The following is a 23,042-nucleotide window of genomic DNA, read 5'->3' as shown; positions in this document are numbered from 1 at the left end:
GCCAAATCCAATACCGAGCAAGCCAACCAATACACTAAAAATGCCATCCCGCACGTATCCACCTCCGAACGGCTCAAAACTAACCAAAAGCAACTCAAAAACATCAATTAATGCCTAAGAAAACAATTCCAAATGATAAAGGTCGAATCTTTAATCAAAAGTCCCAAGGTCAACCAAAAAGTCAAACCCGGGCTCTCACCTCGGAAACCGACACAACTTATAAAATCCGACAATCCATTCAATTACGAGTCCAACCATACTAGTTTCACTCAAATCCAACTCCGAATCGATGTTCAAAACTCAAAAAAAATCACTCTATGAAACTTTAGACAAAACCCCCTAATTTCTCTTTAAAATTCATAATCCAAATGCCAAATATGAAGATAGATTTATGAAATATAATCAAAACTGAGTAGAGAACACTTACCCCAATCCATGTGGTGAAATTTTTCTCCAAAGTCGCCTAAAACCGAATTCCAAATCTTAAAATATGAATAAAATAGTCAAGCCCTCAATATATAGCTTTTGCCCAGGCATCGTTGTATCTGCGACATCCCAGCTGCTTTTGCGACTAACTTTTCGCTTCTGCAATAACAACTAACCAGCCGACTCCTCGTACCTGCGGATCTCCATCCGCTTCTGCGCAACTGCAGGTGTGAAGCCAAACACGCTTCTGCGCTCCAGCTCGCTTCTGCGCCTAAGACCATCGCTTCTGCGAGGTCAGATGCGCACCAATTTCCGCATTTGCAAAGACTCCAAACTTAGCCCCTTTTCGCGGGTGCGACTGCATTTCCGCTTCTGCGGCCACTGCACCTGCGCAAAACCAGAACCAACACGCATTCAGCAATGCAACATGAGACAAAAATGATCTGAACTACATCTGAAACTTAACCAAGCCCCTCGGGACCCCGTTTGAATTTACCAACAAGTCCCAAAACATAACACGGACCTACTCGAGGCCTCAAATCACGCATAATAACATCAAAATCATGAATCTCACCTCAAATCTAACTTAATGAACTTTTAAACTTTCAACTTCCAAATCTCGTGCCGAAACATATCAACTCAACCCGGAATGAACCCAAATTTTGCACTCAAGTCCCAAATGACATAACGAAGCTATTCCAATTCCTGAAACCACATTCTGAACCTGATATCATCAAATTCAACTCCCGTCAAACTTATAAATATTCCAAACCTTTAAATTTCCAACTTTCTCCAATTAGTGCCGAAACCTTCTAGAAATATCCAAATGCAAATTCGGGCATACGCCCAAGTTTAAAATCACCATTTGGACCTAACGGAACCATCAAAACTCCGATCCGACGTTAAATACACAAAAATCAAACTCGGTCAACTCTTCCAACATATGGCTTCAAACATGAAATTCATTCTTTCAAATCAAATTTCGGATCACCTAAAAATCAAAACAGACGATTCACACAAGTCATAATATATCATACGATGTTGCTCAAGACTTCTAATGGCTGAACAGAATGCAAATGCTCAAAACGACCGGCTGGATCATTACAGGTAATGAACACAAAGTTAAATGATCACCCATGAAATTTACTCCTAACAATTACTGTGTAAAGATAATGAAGCATTTTGAACAATCAGGATCTAAGCAAATTAGATCCATAAAACAAACATGAGGTATGGACATCTCTAATAGAATTTCTAGAGTAGCACCCATATGCATCTGTTTATGCATCCATTTCTGTTGAAAGGATATCACTACCAAAGACTAATAGCTATATCGATACGCTGACATCGAAGGTTATCTTTACTAACATATATACAGCAACAATGCATTGCCGAACGATCATTCAATTTGTTAACACTCGAAACTTGAACTGCCCTTAACTACATTCAGAAAATGACAATGTCAACACTGAATGACCTACTTAATCACCCAAAAGAGCCAAAGAAAAGAGAGGCAAAAAACCAAAACAAAAAATGAAAACAATACAATTGACCTTAATTTACACAACGGACACCCATATGAATAACGCTTAAGGACCACAAAGATGTCAAAAGATCCATACCCAATGTAAGTTACCTCAGACGTATGAAAGAAGAATATTGTTTGGCCCCATCATGTCTCTTCCAAGTGGAAGTTTCATAAAATTAAAACCAACCAGAAGACCAACACCCGTAACTACAGTGAAAACGGATAAGAGATCCGAACTTACATCAACAATGTACCAAATACTCTTCACGAACTCCAACTCTACGAGCGAATTCATTCAGCCATGTTCATTCAGTCCAGACCTACAACAAAGCCAATGCGTCAAAGTCTAATCACGATTGAATTTCCTCCCAAAAGAAGTGTAAGTGCACAAAGAGAATAATAAAGGACATAATGATGCATGACGATTATAAAGGTGAATAAAAAGCTTCATATAAAGCATGAAGAAAGTTGTCTAAGAACTGACGATCTGCACTGGATTGGGACTCCTTAGGAGACGAGAGGTCCTTAGAAGTTCAGTCATATAAGAACAGAAAGCAAATCGAATTGCATGGAGAATACTAGATAGATCATGCATGATAAGAACCAGAAGTCCACATTCAGATTGAAGTTATGTACAACCTGCACTTTACTCTCATCAGCAACAAACAAGTATTTTGGAACGCACAATATGCCTGAAGAGGGGAAAACGAAACTTGCGAAACTTACTAACTGATGCATCCTTTAGCTCCCCCTCTAGATGTGATTTTTTCCCAAATCAAAGTCTTTACCTTTTTTCGTCAAAACGCCTAATAAATCGAGGTTTATTTTATGTCTATAACTCAATAGAACTTTAATATTAACACAAGCCTATCCTTTTTTTAATCAAATCACCTACTAAATTCCTAGTCTTCCAAGCAAGCATCATTATATTTTTAGAGTTACATTTTAACAAACTAATATTGCATCGCCCAGAGACAAAATTTCGGGGGTTATCTTCCCCGAACCAGCCCTAGACTTCTTTGAATTTTTTAAGGTTGAGGAGCCTCAAAAAGTAAACTCACAATTTGGATTTTATCTAATACATGATGAAGTAGGAGAAACCAGAACATAGTTGGTGCGTTGCTGGTATAATAAAAATACAGGAATAACAAGCCTCTTCTAATCAAGTCAAACTTGACGACCAACAAACTCTGAATCAATCCAACATCCATGGTCACGCTCTTCTTATCAACTCACCGTGATTCTTGTCAACTCATATAGAGACCATGTCTTCACCCTATAAAAGGAGCCTAAATATTCCAAGCAAGGGCATCAATAATCATTAACTCACTACAACTATTATATTACTCAAGATCTCTTTGTTTTACTTGTTCTTGTTCTTAGACTTGACTGAATTTATATCGACAAGAAATCTTTGAATCTTGGACTAGACACTAGAACAATAATAAAACGACTCCCTCTCTTTCTCCCCATCTTTGAGTTTTTTATTTATTGTTATTTCTCTCAATTTACTTAATTCTTTTGCTATTTGTGCCGTTTTACTTGATCTTGGTAGATTTTAGCATCTAAAGTAATAAGACTTTGAGCATTATTGAGAATGAAACTGAGTATACAAGAAGTTTGGTTTAGGCGTTAGCTAATTTTTAATATTTTTCAGCATAATCATGTTTCCTGTTTAGATATAGAAAGGCATGGGCGGGCTACCATTACAGTTCAGTAGCACATAGGTGCAGAAATAAGATCCTTCTTAGAAACGGCTATGTTCATATTGATTGTGAAGTAAAAATTCTCCCACCGAGAAACACAGGAGTGGAATAAAGAAAAAAGAAGCAAAGATTGAGAAAAAAATTTAATGTACAATCACCAATGCTTATATAGGTTGAAATATAAACTTTTGATTCTTCCAGACCTATCAAAAAAATATATATAAAGTTGTGTTTATTCAGGAGAAGCAATATACAAACCGATCGCTTGAGATAAATAAAATTGTGACTTCTTTTATCTCAAAAGAAACTTGTGCAGAGCAAGAATGTGCAAAAATAAACAAACGAATGCTTCTGCATAGTCTTATATCTTATCTATTTTAATAGGAAAATTCTCATACCATTAATGGTGAGGGAAATTGAATTTTATCTCCAAAATTGACAAACAAACACAAGGAAAAATCAAAAATAATTTTTTTACTACCTATCAGTCCCTTTTAGTGTCCAAATCCAGCCAACAAATAACACAAAAACCTTCCTTTTTCTTTAGCAATCCGTTGAAAATCAAATGACAACATTTCTTCCATTCGTCACACACTAAACTAGCCAATAATAGTTGAGAAACACATCTACTGACATGGAAGAAGTACGCTATACCATTTTTTATTTTTCAGCCCCCGATAACCACCAACACCTTCCGATGATCACATTTGAACCCAACCAGACAGAAATTGGTACACACCAAAGGTAAAAGAAAGAAAAAAGACAAGAGAAGGGAAAACTGAAAAGATATCAGGGGTGGAGCCACAGTGTTGGTCGCGGGTTCGACCGAACCCAGTTTGTATATGTATTAAGAAATCCAATGAATATGTATAAATTATTAATTTAGAACTCAATAAATTAAAAGGATTATAATCCTGAACCTATAAGGTTCAAATTCTAGCTCGCCTCTCAAAGAGATAGAGCATCAAATAATACCTAGGGATTTCGAAATACCCTCCCTGTCTCATCTCAGTAGAAACTAACCTAGGAATTCATAGATCTTTGAATCAAAGCCAGTAATGCACCGGCTTCACCAACGACAAAAAGGCTCTGCAAAATAAATCATCAGAGACGCTTCGACATAGGTAATAGGAGAGTAAAAGCCCGTTTGGACATAAGAATTTTTTTTTTTTCAAAACAATTTCACTTTTTTCGAAATCAACGTTTGTTCATAAAATTTTTAATTTTCACTCGAAAATGCATTTTAAAAATTTTCGAAAATTTAAAAAATTCCAAAAAACTATTTTTCAAAATTTTTATTTAAATCACTCACAAAATTTTAAAAATATCCTAAAATTATATTCATGTCCAAATACTAAATTTAAAATGCTATTTTTACTTAAAAAAAATTTCGCCCTATTTTAAAATTTTACGATTCTTATATCCAAACGCCCACTAAGTAAAAAGAGAGGGAGATGACTATTAGAGGACGATCTTCCACGTCAAACTAAGAATACGAAATTCCTAAATTACCCCTGTAAGGACGACTAAGAGCTGCTAAACTCCCGCTTCTAAATAGTAGTAAAATAAATATACCGCACAAAAACAGTCGGTGTTTCCTTTCCGGCGCCCGGTGCTCCTCCTCTTACCTCCGGTCTTCTCCGATTAGGTAATTCTTTCTTTGCCTTCTTTTACCTACGTATTAGAGATTAATTTGACCGATTTTGTTAGTGTTAAAGAATTTTGAGAGAAAACTGGAATATAAAGATTTGTCTTTTGATAAACAGATGAATTTTGCTGGTATAAAAGGTTAGCTAAACAAAGAGAGGTCTTAAATCTGTCTCGCTGCTAAAATTCATGTCATATCACAAAAATTGCAATTCAAATCTAGGTAAAAGAACTCTTAATTATGTATGATTCATTGAAGGAATTAAAACTAGGGGGAATTAATTTAGAATCTATGAGTGTTGAGCAGCGGCGGATCCAGGATTTTGTGCAAGCGGATTTAATCTTAGAAGTACATAACTTTAGTCGTAAAATAGTAGCTGTCAAGTGAGTTCAAATAAAATATTTATACAAAATTTATGTAGCTTTAATCGTAATTTATATATATATATACAGTATTATTTTTTGACGAAGCGGGTTCAACTGAACCCGCTTTCCACCATGTGCGTCCGCCACTGGTGTTAAGTCAGAAGGCTGTGGGCATCTTTGATGTAATTATTTTTGAGAGAAGGAATTACATTTCACTATGTTTTTTTAGATATCTGAGAAGGTTCCATCAATTGGGCTAGTTGATTTGCCTATCTCTGCTTTAATGATTGGTTATACTTTGATCAATCCAAAGTAAGCCATGGTTGGATGCAGAAATTATGGTGCAATGGTTTGGTAAAAATGAGCAACAAAAATGAAGAGAAGTCGACAGCGAGAAAGAAAATATGAACTGCATTTACAGAATCTTTTAGATGTGAAATATGTGGTGCAGTGAGTTTAAATCAGCAGGAAAAGTGTAGAATAGTTGAAGATAAGAAAGAAAATCTGAAGTATTTACAGAATCTTTATGCATTGTTATAGAGGTTTCCAGTAGTTGATCCCAGCTGCTATTTGGTGGGAAAGAAATCTAAGGTACTTTGAGGGGAAAAGGAGAATGTAATTAGCCTTTAAAAAAGATGCTTTGTTTGTTGTTGCTAACTTTGTGGTGTAGCATGGCTGATATTGATTCCGTGCTAAATTTCCTGAATTCTGTGCGCAACCTGTAATAAAAATGTGTTTTACGTGTAACTATCCTCCACCATCATTCACCTAGTGCTCGGGCATTTTCATTATGATCTGTTATTTCTCATAAGTTTCCGGTACTTGACTTTTATTTTGTAACAAAGGCTTGCTTGTTTGCTTTAAAAAAGAAGCTTGTTTCCCTGATGGTTTAATCTTTTTTGGTCATATATTTTTATTTTATTTTTTTGTGTTTTTTTCCTTAATTTCCTGAGAAGGGGGAGTATTTATTTGGAAAATTGTCTGTCTCCTGTAGGTTTTCACTCAACGGAAGAAGATGCATCCACCTTTGACTCTGCATAGGCACCCTTTATGTGCTGATGTAAGTTCCTCACATTGTTAAATTAGAATCAGCGATCATCTTGTGCTTTTGAAGCACCAATTGCTCAATTTATTATGTCAATTTGTGGTCCAACACTTGCTGGGGTGTTATTATTCCCTTCTCTTTTTCCCTTTGTTCTTTTGTGAATAGCCATTTTACTTCTGAACACTGCATTTTACAGGTTTTCTAGGTAAAGTTCTAATATAGTATCTGTGTTAAGGAAATTAGTGTTTATAAGATGTATATACATTCCTTGTGGATAATTGATTTTAATGGCTGTTTCTTTACATGTGGTTATTCGCATTGACGTGTAGTCTTGACGTCATGATGTAGATCATAATTGCAGATTAGTTCAAGGTTTATGTGGTGCAGATTATAGAGGAGTTCCAGAAGTGTCACACAGACCACCCACTAGGAAAGTTCCTTGGGCAATGCACGGATCTGAAAATAAAGCTTGACCGGTGCTTCAGGCAAGAGGTAAGGTTTCTTGCTTTACCTGTAAGGAAATTGTAATGATTTTGAAAATTCATCGCTAATGTTCCCCGTGTATGAAGCCGATAAAAGAGATAAGATGTCCTTTTGCAGAAAGCTATAAAGAGAAAAGCAAATTTTGAACAGAGCAAGAAGTTGAAGGAGAGGCTCCAGGCTTACAGGAAGGAAACTGCTGGCATGCAATCTTGACGGTGATAGGAGGTTTGTTTTCGAGACACTGTTATGCATTTCAACTCATGAACGGTAGTTTAGCGGCTGGGGTTGATTGAAGAAAGATTCGTGAATAGAATTGCCGCTTGTCTATTCTGATGTTTTCATCGATCTCCATTACTTAAGTCAGTTGAAGTGAAATAATATGTATAGACACAAGAACTGATTAATTATAAGAGCAACTTATCCGACCATTCCATTTGGGCGGAGGTGGATCTGGGATTTGAATTCTATAGGTTTGAGTTCGGATTCTACCACAACTCATTTGATTTACTAGGTTCGAAATCTATTATTTGTGCTTGTTTAGTGAACTTTTCAACACATGTAAAGGGTCTGGGCGCCCTGGAAGTGTCAAAATAAAAATACTGAATTGATTGTGTGAACTGATAGAAGTGCAGTAAATTGGTTCTTTTCAGTTTTATTTAACCTTTCTATTGTCTGTTTTTGAGTTTTGGAATGACAGTAATATGGGAAAAGAAAGAGCAAATGCGAAGGAAAAAGCTGTACATAAGTCAATATTTTCCTTTATGTCTGGATTATGGGGAACAAGTCGCACCGTAAATAAATTTTTCTACTGCAATTTGTAAGCCAAGTTTCTTTTGGAACTTTGGAGCCTGGAGTGCATACTCAAAACTCTAAATTTGTGTCGAGGACCAGTTGGACAGTTGGATGAACAATTGCCATACTTTTTAAATTTTCGTAGTTTTGGTAGGATGACCAATGTTGTCTTAAATGGACAGTTGCTGTAAGTTAAATGTAAGTGGTACTCCTTCTGTACCTATGAAAATAAAAATGTGAGTAGTATTCTTCCTGTTGTGGAACACAAAGGGGGAAAAGGGGAGAAAAAAGAAAAGCTCTAAAATTGGGAGGAGGTAAAAATGATTGTACTCTTACGATAAATGATTGTATTCCTTGGGTAATATGAAACGAAATGTTCAGACTTCCAGTTTTGTTCCCTTTTAGAAGTTAACTGCTGGTAGTAAATAAGCAACCCGTATTAGGGGCGAATTTGATTCGGCGTTTAAGATTTTAGCATTGATCAAAATTGTAATTTTAAAATTATGGTTTTTATCTACTATTTGTTATAGTATTAGTGAATGTTTACACCTAAAATTATGTTGTGCACTGATAGTACTGGATTCAAATGAGCGCCTCTGCCTTTGATCAGTATTAGTTCCTGGATTATTCTTCTGCTCAGTATTAGTTCCTGGATTCTTCTTCTGCTGAAAGAAGTTATGAAAATAGGCATTGATATAAAAGCAAATATAAGAAGACCAATATTAGTTCCTGGACTCTTCTGTTGAAATTAGTTCTGAAATAGGCAGTGATATAAAAGCAAATAAAAGATGCCAAAATGGCGACATATACTTAACAGAGTCACCCTCTCCGTACAAAAATCAAAGGGCACCTAATAGCAGCACCATATAAAGGACAAGAGTTGTGGATCTCTTTGGCGATATCACGTATACAGAGAAGCCTTCATTGGTTACTCTAATGTTCTTTTTCAAATTTTAAGGATGCTTTAGCATTTTGACCCCTTCCCATTGGTTATCAATTGATTCAAATTGACATCATATAAAACAAAACGCACAAAGTCACAAACGCATGAATTGATTTGAGACTAACTTTGATGAAACTTGAACATTCCCCTCTCTTTTCAAAAACTATCTTGATTCAGACGCACACTCAGTGTACGTTCAATAGATTAAACTAAACTCAATAATTTTTTACAGAAAAGATAGACATAAATAAATTTTTCTTTTCGCCCCCTCCATAAGCTAAATTACTAAGCTAAAATTTTACTTCCTCCTTTTACCACTCCAAGGGGGTTAAGAAAAACTCTTTGACATGTCAAGAGATAAAAGAAGAAGAAAGTATTAGGAACTAACTTATCTCAATTACTTATGAAGTAGATTAGTAGAGCTGTAGAGGTATGAAGATTAGCACTGATGAAGATGAGTTGATTCAGTCTTACTATTCGTTTTATATTCTTTAAAATAACAGAAAAGGGGGCTCTTTTACTGATCAAACTGCATAAAAAGAACCGTTTGAAATAGTTGAAGCACATTTGAAATCACTCCGGGGGAATCAGCTGGACTAAACACGAGCACATTTTAAGAAATATTCTTTGGTTAATAAATTGGTAATTTTCTGCGATTATATCATTTTCAATGTTTGATATTGCGTGTTTGATATGGTATATACTGTCTTTGAAGAACCAAATAATCTCCATTTATCACTTGTCCTTTCAGAGTATCAAAGTAAATATTTGTCGAGAGTCATTGTTTAGTGACAAGTGTAAGAGAATGTGGATTAGACGTATAGAATATTTTCAAATAAACTCTTGCTATATTTTAGTGAAGGAGAATACAAAATTTAATATTAAATTAGAGAAGAATATAGAGACACTGTCATTATTCCACCAAGTTTCGATTTTCGAACAGTGAGCTACTTACACTAAAAGATTTCTCGATATATAAAAGGATAAGAAAGCAAATATGAATAGAAAATGTTAAATGATTAACTGGCGACTTGATTGGGGCAGAGTTCCAAACCGGGGATTTTTTATCTCGGTTCAAACCGAGGAAAGTGTTTGTATTAATTATGGGCAAACTGAGATCAACACATTGTTTTTTTATCCTGAAATTGAGGGTGTGTTTGGTACGATTTTTTTTAATTTTCTCATGTTTGATTGACTGAAATATTTTGGAAAACATTTTTCCCATGAACTCATTTTCTTCCAATTGGGAAAAATTTTCCTATTAAAAGAAGGAAAAATATTTTTCAAAACTCTTATTTTATATTCCTCACCCTATTCTCCATTCCCACCAACCCCACCCCTACCTCCCATCCCCACACATACCCACCCACCCTCCCCAACCCTGCCCTACTCCCACCCTAAACAGAAATGTTATTAAGTATACTTTTTTTCATATTGTAAATAGAGTACTTTCTTTTTCATTTCAATAAAATGAATATTTTTTTTCATGATGTGAAAAAAGTATTTTCTTTTATTTCAACAAAAAAAAGTACATTTCTTTCATGTTGTAGAAAAAGTATTTTCTTTCATTTCAACAAAATGATGTAGTAAAAAGTATTATCTTCATTTTAACAAAATGAGTATTCATTTTTTTTATCATGTAAAAAAAAGTCTTTTATTTCATTTCAACAAAAAAAAGTACTTTCTTATTATAATGTAGAAAAAGTATTATTTCAACAAAACAATGTAGTAAAAAGTATTTTCTTTTATTTCAACAAAATGAATATTTTCTTTTCATGATATATAATTTTTTTTTATTTTAACAAAATGAGTACTTTTTTCATGTTGTAGAAAGAGTACTTTATCTTTCAACCAAAAAAAGAATATTTTCTTTTTAGTTATATAGCATAAATTTCAACATTATTTTTGGATGAAAAGGTAAAGCAACACATTAGTCACATTGGTTTTATGTGAATTTTTAAAAGAATAATTAAGTTCTTGAAGAAAATAGAGCTATGAAAATGTTGGGTATTTGGGTTTTGGAGAGGGGAGGAGGACCACAGAAAATATGGGGATTTGAGGGAATGGGGTAATGAAATCAGCATAAAATATTATTTTCCTAACAATATTTTCTATAAAAAATAATTCACTCACCAACCAAATAAAGAAAAATAAGTGACAAGACCACTCATTTTTCAAGAAAATATTTTCTAGGAAAATATTTTTTACGAAAAATATTTTTCTTCGTACCAAACACACCCTGACTCTCAAACATTTTATCACCATACTTTACCTCACATATTTTACTGTCACCTTAGACTTCAATATTTAAGTTTAACCAAATATATGAAAAGTTAATCTACAAAATATTTTTTTAAGATATAACCCCATATAAAGAATGATCTATGTTATATACAGTGAGTCAGTGACAAACTGACAATGTACAATCGTTTATAAGATTAATATAATTTAACATATTATTATAGGTTAGGTATTAATTTATGACTGTCAATTACGTTAATAATTAATATTCATTTGTCATTGAACAGATTTTATAAATAATTTTCATAGACAAGCTATATAAAAAACATTTACATTATATTTTATACTCATAATCTAAAAAAAATAAAAGAAACTGATTATTTTTAATGCGTTGATGAAATTCCAGGTGTGAACTGAAGTCCATGCAACTGTCACTATTCTAACTTTTTCTCTTTTCTACACAAAAGAATAATGAGTAGGAAAAATTTAAAACAAAGAAAGAGAGGAAATATCAAAGTTAGGGGTCGTTTGGTCGGGTGCATAAGAATAATCCTGAATAGGATGTATTAGTAAACGACGCCGTCGCAGTCAGGTTTGCCCCTATTCCCCTCTTCCACCAATCCCCTCTCTTTTTTCTCTGGTTAGGTTTTTTTTTTGCGATTCTCTCTGGCGACCGGAAGATTCAGAATTTGAGCTCTCCGGATCAAGATTCTTCATCCTGTAAGCTTTCTATCGATCTATTTTTCGCATATATCAGTACTGTTTTGTTACTTTTTTTTTTTTTTGATTTTTTGGTTTAGGGTTTGTTTCAAGGTTAATGCGCAAGTTTTGTACTTTATATTTGTAGACTGTGATCATTTTGTGTATGGATTTATATGTTTTTTTAGGTTGTATTTAGAGCAATTATAATGTTGAACATTGAATTGGGCGTGAATATAGGTAGAGTTCATTGTTGAAGAAAAGCGAAGAAAGGAGGGTAGAATTGATATTTTTCTGTGTGTATGAGGTGGTGTTGGTGATCAGATCTTGAGAGACTGTTCATATATGGTAGTTTTGATGTTGAAAGGAGTTAAAAAGGGTAAATATGTGGTTTCACTTGTGTTGTTGGTATTCAGTAGAGACCTTTCTGAACATGTGGAGCACCTGAGGATTACTTTTGTGTTGTTGCTTCAACACCAGCTGTATGCCAGACAATCTAAGTGTGTGTTTGCTGCAACCACAGTGGAGTATTTGGGGCACTATATTTTTGCTAAAAGGTGTTGCAACTGACCCTAAGAAGATCCTAGTAGTACAGAAATGGCCCACTCCCACCACCCTTAAGTAACTCGGAGGTTTTTTTGGATTAGCAAGGTATTATAGGAGGTTCGTCAGGGGTTATGGTCATTAGCAGACCTCTTACTGATTTGTTGAAGAAGGATTGCTTCAAATGGACTAATGAAGCCACCCATGCCTTCGAGGAATTGAAGAGAGTGTTGACTACAACTCCCGTTTTACCTTTGCCTAATTTTGATATTCCCTTTATAGTGGAAACTAATGCTTGTGACATGGGTCTGGGTGCTGTACTGATGCAACAAGGGCAACCAATTGCCTATTTGAGTAGGGGATTATTAGTCAAGCACTTATCTTCTCTGTATATGACAAGGAACTCTTAGCTTTAGTAATGGCAATTACCAAATGGAGTCAGTACTTGATAGGCAGACATTTTGTGGTTTGAACTGATCAGAAAGCATTGAAGTTTTTGCTTGAACAACAACTACATACAGGGTCTCAACTTAAGTGGATCACCAAACACATGCAATTTGACTTTGAAATTGAATATAAGAAGGGTAAAGAGAACAAGGTTGCGGATGCCTTGCCTGGAGTTCCTGAAGTTGAACTGGCAACTATGTCTCCGTCCACTGTGAGGACTAATCAACTGGATTCTATCCAAGACAGTTGGAGACTTAATCCAGGGATGCAAGCACTTATTCTCCAATTACAATCCAAACCAAAGGAATGTAAAGGATACAGTTTCACTAACCAGCAACTCAGAAGATATGGGAAGTTGGTTGTAGGTGTTGACTTAGACTTGAGGTCAGAAATTATTACATTGTGGCACTCCTCTCCTCAGGGAGGACACTCGGGGGTGGATAATACATACAGGAGAATCTCGGCTATTTTCTACTGTAAGGGTCTCAAAGAGGATGTTACCACTTTTGTCAAAAAGTGTGACATTTGTCAGAAAAGTAATATGACACCTTAGCTTATCCTGGTTTACTCCAACCTTTCAAATTCCTCTCACTCCTTGGAGTAGTATCAATATGGATTTTATAGAGGGAAAGTCAGGGAAAGTCAGTTATCTGGGTGGTTGTTGATAGGCTCACCAAGTATGCACACTTCATCTCCCTGTCTCATCCTTATTTTGCTAGTGTTGCCAAATTATTTATAGAGTACATCTAAAAATTGCCTGCTGATATTGTCAGTGATAGAGATCTAATATTCACGAGCGAATTCTGGCAAGAGCTCTTTTCAATCCAAGGGGTTACTTTGAGCACTTCCACGGCTTACCACCCACATTTTGATGGGCAGACTGAGGTGCTTAATAGATGTTTGGAAACTAATCTTAGGTGCTTCTGTTCAGATGCCCCTGGTGATTGGTCTCTGTTCCTCATTTTTGCAGAATGGTGGTACAATACCACCTTTCATTTATTTATCCATCCATCGACTCCTTATGAAGCTCTTTATGGACAACCTCCTCCTCTTCATCTTCCTTATATGTCAGGGGATTCTGCTTATGAAGATATTTGACAGAATTTTAGTCACAAGGGAACTTAAGTTTCAGCTTCTCAAACATCACTTAGCTAGGTCTCAGCAGAGGATTGTATCCCGGGCTAACAATCACAGATCGGACAGGCAGTTCAGTGTTGGTGATTGGATGTATCTGAAAGCTCAACCCTATAGACAAGTTACTTTGTCTACTCATCACTTCAATAAGCTGTCCTGCAAGTATTATGGGCCATATATGATTACTGAGAAGGTTGGCCAGGTTGCTTATAAATTAGCCTTACCCCCTGAGTTGCAGCTGCATCCTACCTTCTATGTGTCCTTGCTGAAACCTTGTCATAAACTGCCTAAGCGAGCCACTCACCTCCCTTATTAGACATTGCTAATCCGTATTGACCTCAGCCTGTTAAAGTGCTCCAACGTAGGATGGTTCAGAAAGGAAATAAGGTTGTTACTCAATGGTTGGTTCAATGGGAGCAGGTTCCTGAAGAAAATGCAACCTTGGAAGATGCTTTTATGGTGAAGGCTCGATTTCCTGCATTTCTTCCTTGAGGTCAAGAAAGCTTTGATGGGAGGGGCAATGATACAATATTATTTGGTATAATTAATAGAAGCTGTGCAACAGTTATGCGGGAGGCTTCCGGAGCAGTACTTAGTTTGTTGAGTCAGTTGTAATACGTGTCAGCTTGATTGCAGAATAGTCCTTCTATCTTTCTTTATTAATTTCCTTATGTCCACTTTAGTCCTTCTTCACTTTCCGGTAAAGTCATTCGAGAAGGTTTTGAATGAAGTGATAGCCTAAACTAAATTAAGTATAACTCGAGAAAGAGAATCGGTATTTAATCTGCAGCTTTCCTCTCCAGCGCCGGTCCTCCTCCTCTACCTCCGGTCATCTCTGACAGCTAACTTCCCCTAGGTAATTCTATGGTTTTCCTAGGTAAAAGAGCTCATGACCAATTATATAGTATGATTTATTGAAGGAATTAAAATTATGGAAGTTCATTTGAATCGATGGGTGATGCAAGATGGAACTGATAAGATAGGTAAAGTAAAGCTAATTGAAGAAGGAAAGAAAAAACTATAGAGAAAATTAAGCAAACACTTCATTCATAACCTTCTCGAACGACTTTACAGAGTAGATATTCTGGAAAGTGAAGAAGGACTAAAGTGGAAATAAGGAAATTAATAAAGATAGAAGGACTATTCTGCAATCAAGCTGACGCGTATTACAACTGACTCAACGGACTAAGTACTGCTTCGGAAGCCTCCCGTATAACTGCTGCACAACTTCTATTAATTATACCAACTAATATCGTATCAATGTGTGTGTTGAGTCCGAACATTTATGGGCATCTTTCATGATTATATTGGAAGAATGATCCGTGTTATTTATTGTATATTAAGAAGGTTGGATTGATTGGACCAATGGTTACGTTGTTGAATGCAAAGTGAGCCATGGGATTATGGTTTAGTTAAAATGAGCTGCAAAAAGGAAGAGAAGTCGACAATAAGAATGAAAATATGGAATGCATAATATGTGGTGCAATGGGTTAGTTAAATTAGCAGTTGAAAATAAGAAAGAAAATGTGATGTGCCTTTACAGAGTTGTTATGGAGGTCCAAGTACTTGGTCCCAGCTGCTATTTGGTGGGAAAAAAATCTAAGATATTTCACTACCTAAAAAACGTGTTTCCCTTTATGCTTTAATCTTTTGTCTTCTTGATTCTTGTCCTTATGCTTTTTCTTAATCTATGGAGAAAGGGAAGTATTTATTTGGTAAATTATCTTACTTTAATAGGTTTTGAAGTCAACGGAAAAAGATGCACCCCCCTTTGACTCTACATAGGCACCCGTTATGTGCTGATGTAAGTTTTCGCATTCTTAATAATTAGAATGAAAGTTCATCTTGTGCTTTTGAAGCGCTGATTGCTCATTTCATTATGTCAATTTATGGTAGATACTTGCACCAGGTGGTTTTGTTCCCTTCTGTTTTTCTCTTTCTTGTTTTGTGGATAGCCATTTTACAGCTGGACAATGCATTTTGCAGGTTTTCTCGGTGAAGTTATAATATAGCATCTGTTTTCGCATTTAGAAGATGCATATACTTTTCTTGTTGCAAATTGATTTTAATTGCTGTTTCTTTGCATGTCGTTATTCGCATTGACATGTAGTCTCTATGTATTGCTGATCAATTAGTTTTTTTCCGGTAAATGTTAAGAAATAAGTGTCAAAAACATCTTAAATACGTTATTAAGATGGCTAGGTCTCTGGTGCAGATTATTGAGGAGTTTCAGAAGTGTCATACAGACCACCCACTAGGAAAATTCCTTGGGCAATGCACAGATCTGAAGATAAAGCTTGACCGGTGCTTCAGGCAGGAGGTAAGTCTTCTTGCTTTACCTATTAGGAAATTGTATGATTTTGAAAATATCTTCTTTAATGTTCCCCGTGTATGAGTCAATATAAAAGAAATAAGATGTCCTCCTGCAGAAAGCTATAAAGAGGAAAGCGAATTTTGAGCAGAGCAAGAAGTTGAAGGAGAGGCTCCAGGCTTACAGGAAGGAAACTGCTGACTTGTAATCAAGATGGTGATAGGAGGTTTGTTTTCGAGACATTGTTTTGCATCTCAACTCATGAACGCAAGTTTAGCTGCTGGGGTTGATCGAAGAAAGATTCGTGAATAGAATTGTTGTTTGTCTATTCTGATGTTTTCATGTATCTCCATTATTTAAGTCAGTTGAAGTGAAATAAGATGTATATACACAAGAACTGATCAATTATAAGAGCAACTTGTCCGACCATTCTATCTGGGCAGAAGTGGGGATCCGGGATTTGAACTTTATTGGTTGAGTTTGGAATGCTACCGGTCTACCATAACTCATTTTATTTATTGGGTTCGAAATGTGTTACTTGTTTAGTGAATATTTTAACCCATATATAGGGTCTGAGCCAATGCTATTGGGTTAATGAATCCATAACATATACACTGCATCCGCCCTGCCTCGGAAGAGTTAAAATCAAAGTACATAATTGATTGTGTGAACTGATATAAGTGAAGCAATTTGGTTCTTTTGAGTTTTTTTCTAAGCTTTCTATTATCTGTTCTTGAGTTTTGGAAACAGAGTAATATGGGGGAAGAAAGAATTGATTTTAAAAAAATCCTACATGAGAATAAACATAATCTTGTTTGGAATTTAAAGAACCAACAATAACAACATACCCAGTATAATACTACAAGTGGGGTCTGGGTAGTATAGTGTGTACGTAGACCTTACCATAGACTCTCGGCTCTAGAAAAGGTGAATATTTAAAGAACCAAATGCGAAGGAAAAAACCTGTGCTAAATCAATATTTTCCTTTGTTCCTGTATTATGGATTCAAGTATACTGTAAATAAATTGTTATACTACAATTTGTAAGCCAAGTTTCTTTTGGAACTTGGAGCCTGCGAGTGCATACTGGCAAGTCGCAACTCTAAATTTGTGTCGGGGCCAGTTGGACGGTTGAATGAACAATTGCCATAATTTGTTCCACAAAAGGGTATTACTCCCTCTTTTTCAAAAAAAATTGGCCATTTTTTTTTATTAGTCCGTTTAAAAAAGATTGGCACCTTTCAATATTTTCTTAATAGGAAGCATTTATAGCGACACAGATATTATGGCAAGTTTCAGACCACAAGTTTCAAAAGTTTTACATTCATGTTATGGCTTATTTAAGTTCACTGATTTTTAGGGTAAGCGCGTTGCGCGTGTACCTAATCTCAACGAATACAAAATTTTAAAAAAAGTCAAATAGATATTATTTTAATATTTGTGTGTGAGTTATTTAATAAAACTTAACGAATAAATGTTAAAACACGAATATAATGATTGTCAATCCTATAAGTTTTTTTTTTATAAAAAAAAAAAATTAATGTAACTTTTTAACATATATTTATTTGTTGAAGGAATGATTTATTTTTTAAAAGATATGAAATTGGATATGCCGGCGAACTCAAATTTGTAGCAATTAACTTCATAAATTACTCCATAAAGTTTTACATTGTTAGGTACCTTGGGTATTTTTTCTTTTTGTTAGGTTTATTTTTAGAACTTCTGTATTTATTTTTATATGCAGAATATTATTTATCAAAACATATACTAATAAGTAACCAAATCTCATGGCAATTTTGAAAAATATTTTAGGTTTCCAAAACCAAAATCCTCGTTGATTTTCAATATATGGCTTTGTAATGACCCAATCAGTCATTTTAACTTTTAGAACCCCTTCCCTAAAATAAAACTTTCTGTAGGTGCTTGTAATGATTTATGACTTGTGGGGATGGTTGGTTCGGGATTTGAAAGTGTTTGAGGTGAAACCGGAACACTTGGTTCCTTAAGTTGGCCTTAATGTGCTAAGTTTGACTTCGGTCAACATTTTTAGAAAACGACCCCGGAATAGAATTTTGATGATTCCAACAACTCTGTATGGTGATTTTGGACTTAGGAGCATGATCGGAATTTTATTTGGAAGTTCGTAGTGAAATTAGGCTTGAAATGGCTAAAATAGAAATTTAAAGTTTGAAAGTTAGACCGGGGAGTTGACTTTTTGATACCGGAGTCGGAATCCAATTCTGAAAATTTTTATAGCTCCGTTATGTAATTTATGACTTGTGTGTAAAATTTAAAGTCAATCGGAGTTGATTTGATAAGTTCCGACATTGAATGTAGAAGTTGAAAACTCTTAGTTTCATTAAGCTTGAATTGGGGTATGATTTATGGTTTTAGCGTTGTTTGATGTGATTTAGAGGTTCGACTAAGTTCGTATGATGTTTTAGGATTTGTTGGTATATTTGGTTGAGGTCCCGAGGGCCTCGGGTGAGTTTCGGATGGTTAACAGATTAAAAATTTGAGTTAAAAAGCTGCTGCAATTTTTCCTCTTCTGTTGGACATTCTGGGCTGTGATCGAGCCCAGATATCGAGCCAGATATCGAGCCCAGGGTTGACGAGGTACAAGCTCGAACTAGTGTATCGAAGCCATGATCGAAGGTCCAACTCAAGGGCCATGATCGAAGGTCCAGCTCGAGGGCCATGATCGAAGGCAAGGCTCGAGGGCCAGGATCGAGACCCAAGATCAAGGGTCACAATCGAAGGCTCAAGCTCGATGCAATGATCGAAGGTCACAATCGAAGGCCCAACCTCGATACCCTGATCGAGGCCATGACCGAGGTCCAGGCTCGAGCCTGTGATCGAAGTCGCGATCGAAGGCAAGGCTCGAGGGCATGATCGAAGGTATGGCTCGAGGGCTAGGATCGAGACCCAACCTCGATGCCCTGATAGAAGGCACATGTTCGATGCCGCGATCGAGGCCCAGTTCGAGGACCAGTTCCGAAGGCTGCTGGGCAGTTTTATAAAAAGAGAGCATTCGTCCCATTTGCCATTTTTGACGAACTTGAGCTTGAGTAGAGACGACTTTTGGCAGATTTTCAAGGGAAAAACATTGGGGTAAGTGATTCTAACTCGGATTTGGTCTACATATACAAGTATATCATTGTTTTCACAATTTAATTAGTGTTTTGAGATTGGAATTTGGAAAAGTTTAGAAATCTCATAGAAACGAAATTTTGAGATTTCGGAGTCTGATTTGAGTGAAGCTGGTATGGTTGGACTCGTAATTGAATGGGTTGTCGGATTTCGTAACTTTCGTCGGATTCCGAGATGTGGGCCCCGCGGGTAAATTTTTAATTAATTTCGGGATTTTTATAAAAAATGTAGTGTTTTCTTATAGAATTGATTCCTATAATATTTAGTGATTGTATCGAATTATTTTGGCTAGATTCGAGCCAGGCGGAGTTGGATAATCGTGGAAAAGGCCTTATAGTGAATTAAATTTGAGCAAGACGAGGTAAGTCTCTTGTCTAATCTTGTGAGGGGGAAATTACCTCATAGGAGATTAAAAATTAAATAATTATTGCTAATTGTGGGGGCTACGTACGCACGAGGTGACGAGAGTCCATGCGTAGCTACTATTAATGCTAAAGTCTGGGTAGTTTAGGACTCAAAGCATGCCTTACTTGTGTAAATTGTATTCTTTGATTTATTTATATTAATTGATATCTATATGAATATATTGTGAATTGTTAGATAAAGATATTAAAGGATGAAAATCTCATAGGCTTTATTATCTGTTTAAATCAATTAATTGTTAAAAAAAATTATTCTCTTCCCAAATTCATCTCATAATTAATATACTCTCCTTCCGGAGGCACATAAGAAAATGTCCTCCTTTCTTGTGGAGCGGGCCGAACGCCTCGGCAGGATAGATGCATCTATGGATCGCGCCACACATCCCTCGGCAGTGTACACGACACTCTGGATCGGGTCGTACGTCCTCGGCAGAAATCGTGCTTAATAATAATAATTACCTGATACTTTAATAAATTATTTCGGCTTGTGAAGCTAATTAATAAATTAAAAAATCCTTGAAATTTAATAAATTATTATTCTTGCTTGTTAAGGAATTTAATTGTTACTCCTGTAAATGAGATTTAATTGATAAATTGGAAATTATTTGAGTTGAAGGAATTTAATTAATATATTAAAAATTGTTACATTTGAAGGAATTTGATTATTTCCGCTGATTAAATAAATTATTTGTAAATTTTGTAAATCATGCTGATTTAAATATCTTAGTTTTATTTCAATTATTATTGACCTATAGTGAGTGTCAAAGTCGGCCATCTCGTCTCTACCACTTTGAGATTATGCTTGATACTTACTAGATACACGTTGTTTACGTACTCATACTACACTTGCTGCACTTTTTGTGCAGGATCTGAGACAGGTACTAGTGGAGGACCTATCATCACATACCCACGTCATCCCGATGCATAGTGGTGAGCTGCCTTTCTGAGCCGTTCTGCAGCTACCAGTGTCTCTTCTGATATTTCTATTCTGTCTATTTTATTTCAGACAGTATTTGGAGTTTTGTATAATCTACTAGATGCTCATGCACTTGTGACACCGGATCTTGGCACACACATTAGTAGAAATTGGTATTTTATTATCTTCTTGGAATAAAAGTTTAACAAATGTATGTTTGACTTATTAGTTGGCTTGCCTAACTGTAGTGTTGGGCGCCATCACGATCTATAGGTAAAATTGGATCGTGACAGGCTTTGTTTATACTATTATGTTTTATAAATACGTAGGCTTGTATGTGTCTTTAGGAAACAACATAGTCGTAATTATAAAGTATGCAATATCTCTATCTAATTAACTTTTTAAATATGTCTATCTAATTAACTTTTCGGGATCGGAGTTAAGATCACTTTATTCTAAATGGAAGAAACATAAATGACGGGCTAATAGTTATTTAACCTAAATTAAGAATGTATTTGTATAAATTAAATTTTATTTGACTTTAAATTCCTACATATAAGGGATTATTTTATATAATCCAAATAAGGAGAGACTTAATAACTAAAATTCTAGTTAATTTCAAAATCCTAAATATTAGGAACTTAGGCTCAAGAGTTGTTTTTTGCCCATAATATTACCGTTTGGTTTTAAAAAAAAATTCAAAGATTGCCCTAAATTTTTGTATTTTATAAAAAACCCACTTTCTGATATTATGATCTAACTAATTCATATCTACCCACTTTTTCCTCATTAAACTCACGCGGTTTTGCCTTCTCTATAAACAGAAGCAAACCTTCGCTACAGTTGTTGTGCCGATCCGTGACAATCCACCGCAAAGATAAAATCTGAAGGTAATTTGCTAAAATTTGCTAATGTTTGTATAACTTTTCTTCAGATTTGTTTCGCTTGTTTTGTATGAATTTTCTTAAGAGTTGTTGGGTATTTTTGATAGTTTTTAAACATATGGGTATAAGTCATATTTCATGTTTTTTCAAAAAAAAAAAAGTGAAATATGTTTTGAAAAATTATGTCCAAACAGATTTTCATCTTCAAGCCAAACTTCATCCAAATTAATTTTTTTAAAATAAATTTAGGAATCTATGGCCAAACTCTAGCTAAATAAGCACCAATATTAGAGGCGAATCCATTATTTAAGCTTTATGTAATCGGCCTTAAGCTTTTAGTTTTGTATCCAACTATACCAAGGATCTGCGATTAGCCCATTCTTATTTGCTCTGGCGATGGATGCACTGACACCTCATATTCTAGAGGAGGTGACATATTGTATGTGTCACTATCCAAAATCCCGCCATAGGCGTCGTGATGACACTTAGTCTCTAAGAATAGGTAAGCCGATTTTATAACAATTCAAGCCATTTTTTTAAATTTATATATAAACCAACAACGGAAATAATTACAAATATAATAACCTCCCAAGACTGGTAATACTAAGTCACGAACTCTAACTAAATACATGAAATGATCTCAAGGATCGAATAGACTGCGACGACCAAGCAACTCTACCTTGAATCCTTGCGATCACACTTTAACTTTGTCCGAGTCTGATAGCTCCAATACCTGGCTCTGCACAAAAATATGTAGAAGTGTAGTATGAGTACACCACGGTCGGTACCCAGTAAGTATCAAGACTAACCTTAGTGGAGTAGTGACGAGGTACAGTCGAGATACTCACTAGTCTAATAACCTGTGCAATATAGTATCCAAAAATAATAGGAAACAAATAACATGTTGGCAATAATAATCAACCAGTGATATACACAGCAGGGTGATAAAAATACCATAAATATTGCGCAACAAATAATGAATACAAGTACAACCAATTAATCAAGTCCTTCCAATATAAATCTTTCGCCTATATGTTTTTCAAATAGAAATCTTCGGGATATAATACTTTCAAATAAATCTCTTTCAAATCTCTTTCAAATATAATTCCTTCAAATAAATATCTTTCAAATAAAATTCTTTCAAATAAATCTCTTTCGAATAAAAGTCACCCTGTGACACAACATTTCAAAATCATAAAATACGGGTCTCAACCCGCTTTCATATTTTCACGGAACCTCATGCCAATTTCTATCAAAACCGCACGGACAACTCGCGTGCCAAATATCATCATCATTTAACCACGGCACCTCGTGCCCACATTTTATATCACAAACTGCAGGGACAATTCACGTGCCAATA

At 35.3% G+C, this 23,042-nt stretch overlaps 3 protein-coding genes across 3 annotated transcripts; all 3 read left to right on the top strand.

The window, feature by feature from the left end:
- Window positions 1–5,112: 5,112 nt before the first annotated feature.
- Window positions 5,113–7,856, top strand: LOC104102152 (uncharacterized). The gene is made up of 4 exons (XM_009609794.4): window positions 5,113–5,308; window positions 6,668–6,733; window positions 7,106–7,210; window positions 7,319–7,856. The coding sequence occupies exons 2-4, from the start codon at window positions 6,689–6,691 to the stop codon at window positions 7,412–7,414; spliced, it is 246 nt and encodes an 81-aa protein (XP_009608089.1). The 5' UTR covers window positions 5,113–5,308; window positions 6,668–6,688; the 3' UTR covers window positions 7,415–7,856.
- Window positions 7,857–11,706: 3,850 nt separating this feature from the next.
- On the top strand, window positions 11,707–16,740 carry LOC104102153 (COX assembly mitochondrial protein 1-like). Its single transcript, XM_009609795.4, has 4 exons — window positions 11,707–11,897; window positions 15,738–15,804; window positions 16,216–16,320; window positions 16,430–16,740. The coding sequence occupies exons 2-4, from the start codon at window positions 15,760–15,762 to the stop codon at window positions 16,517–16,519; spliced, it is 240 nt and encodes a 79-aa protein (XP_009608090.1). The 5' UTR covers window positions 11,707–11,897; window positions 15,738–15,759; the 3' UTR covers window positions 16,520–16,740.
- LOC138904213 (uncharacterized) lies at window positions 12,554–14,492 on the top strand. Its single transcript, XM_070192720.1, has 5 exons — window positions 12,554–12,736; window positions 12,901–13,250; window positions 13,640–13,751; window positions 13,837–14,202; window positions 14,343–14,492. The coding sequence occupies exons 1-5, from the start codon at window positions 12,554–12,556 to the stop codon at window positions 14,490–14,492; spliced, it is 1,161 nt and encodes a 386-aa protein (XP_070048821.1).
- Window positions 16,741–23,042: the final 6,302 nt, after the last annotated feature.

This window comes from Nicotiana tomentosiformis, chromosome 1 (genome assembly GCF_000390325.3).
Source record: "Nicotiana tomentosiformis chromosome 1, ASM39032v3, whole genome shotgun sequence".
Taxonomy (NCBI): Eukaryota; Viridiplantae; Streptophyta; class Magnoliopsida; order Solanales; family Solanaceae; genus Nicotiana; species Nicotiana tomentosiformis.
Note: the sequence above shows the minus strand (reverse complement) of the source record. Positions and strands in the feature narration are given on the sequence as shown.

What these genes read in the sequence shown, in the direction of transcription:
- LOC104102152 (XM_009609794.4), top strand. Translation starts at nt 6,689, where the DNA reads ATGCATCCACCTTTGACTCTGCATAGGCACCCTTTATGTGCTGAT. An exon ending in GGCACCCTTTATGTGCTGAT is followed by an intron (nt 6,734 to 7,105) that starts GTAAGTTCCTCA and finishes TATGTGGTGCAG; the next exon opens with ATTATAGAGGAGTTCCAGAA. An exon ending in ACCGGTGCTTCAGGCAAGAG is followed by an intron (nt 7,211 to 7,318) that starts GTAAGGTTTCTT and finishes GTCCTTTTGCAG; the next exon opens with AAAGCTATAAAGAGAAAAGC.
- LOC138904213 (XM_070192720.1), top strand. Translation starts at nt 12,554, where the DNA reads ATGGTCATTAGCAGACCTCTTACTGATTTGTTGAAGAAGGATTGCTTC. An exon ending in GTGACATGGGTCTGGGTGCT is followed by an intron (nt 12,737 to 12,900) that starts GTACTGATGCAA and finishes TGAACTGATCAG; the next exon opens with AAAGCATTGAAGTTTTTGCT. An exon ending in ATTTTGATGGGCAGACTGAG is followed by an intron (nt 13,752 to 13,836) that starts GTGCTTAATAGA and finishes TCATTTTTGCAG; the next exon opens with AATGGTGGTACAATACCACC.
- LOC104102153 (XM_009609795.4), top strand. Translation starts at nt 15,760, where the DNA reads ATGCACCCCCCTTTGACTCTACATAGGCACCCGTTATGTGCTGAT. An exon ending in GGCACCCGTTATGTGCTGAT is followed by an intron (nt 15,805 to 16,215) that starts GTAAGTTTTCGC and finishes TCTCTGGTGCAG; the next exon opens with ATTATTGAGGAGTTTCAGAA. An exon ending in ACCGGTGCTTCAGGCAGGAG is followed by an intron (nt 16,321 to 16,429) that starts GTAAGTCTTCTT and finishes GTCCTCCTGCAG; the next exon opens with AAAGCTATAAAGAGGAAAGC.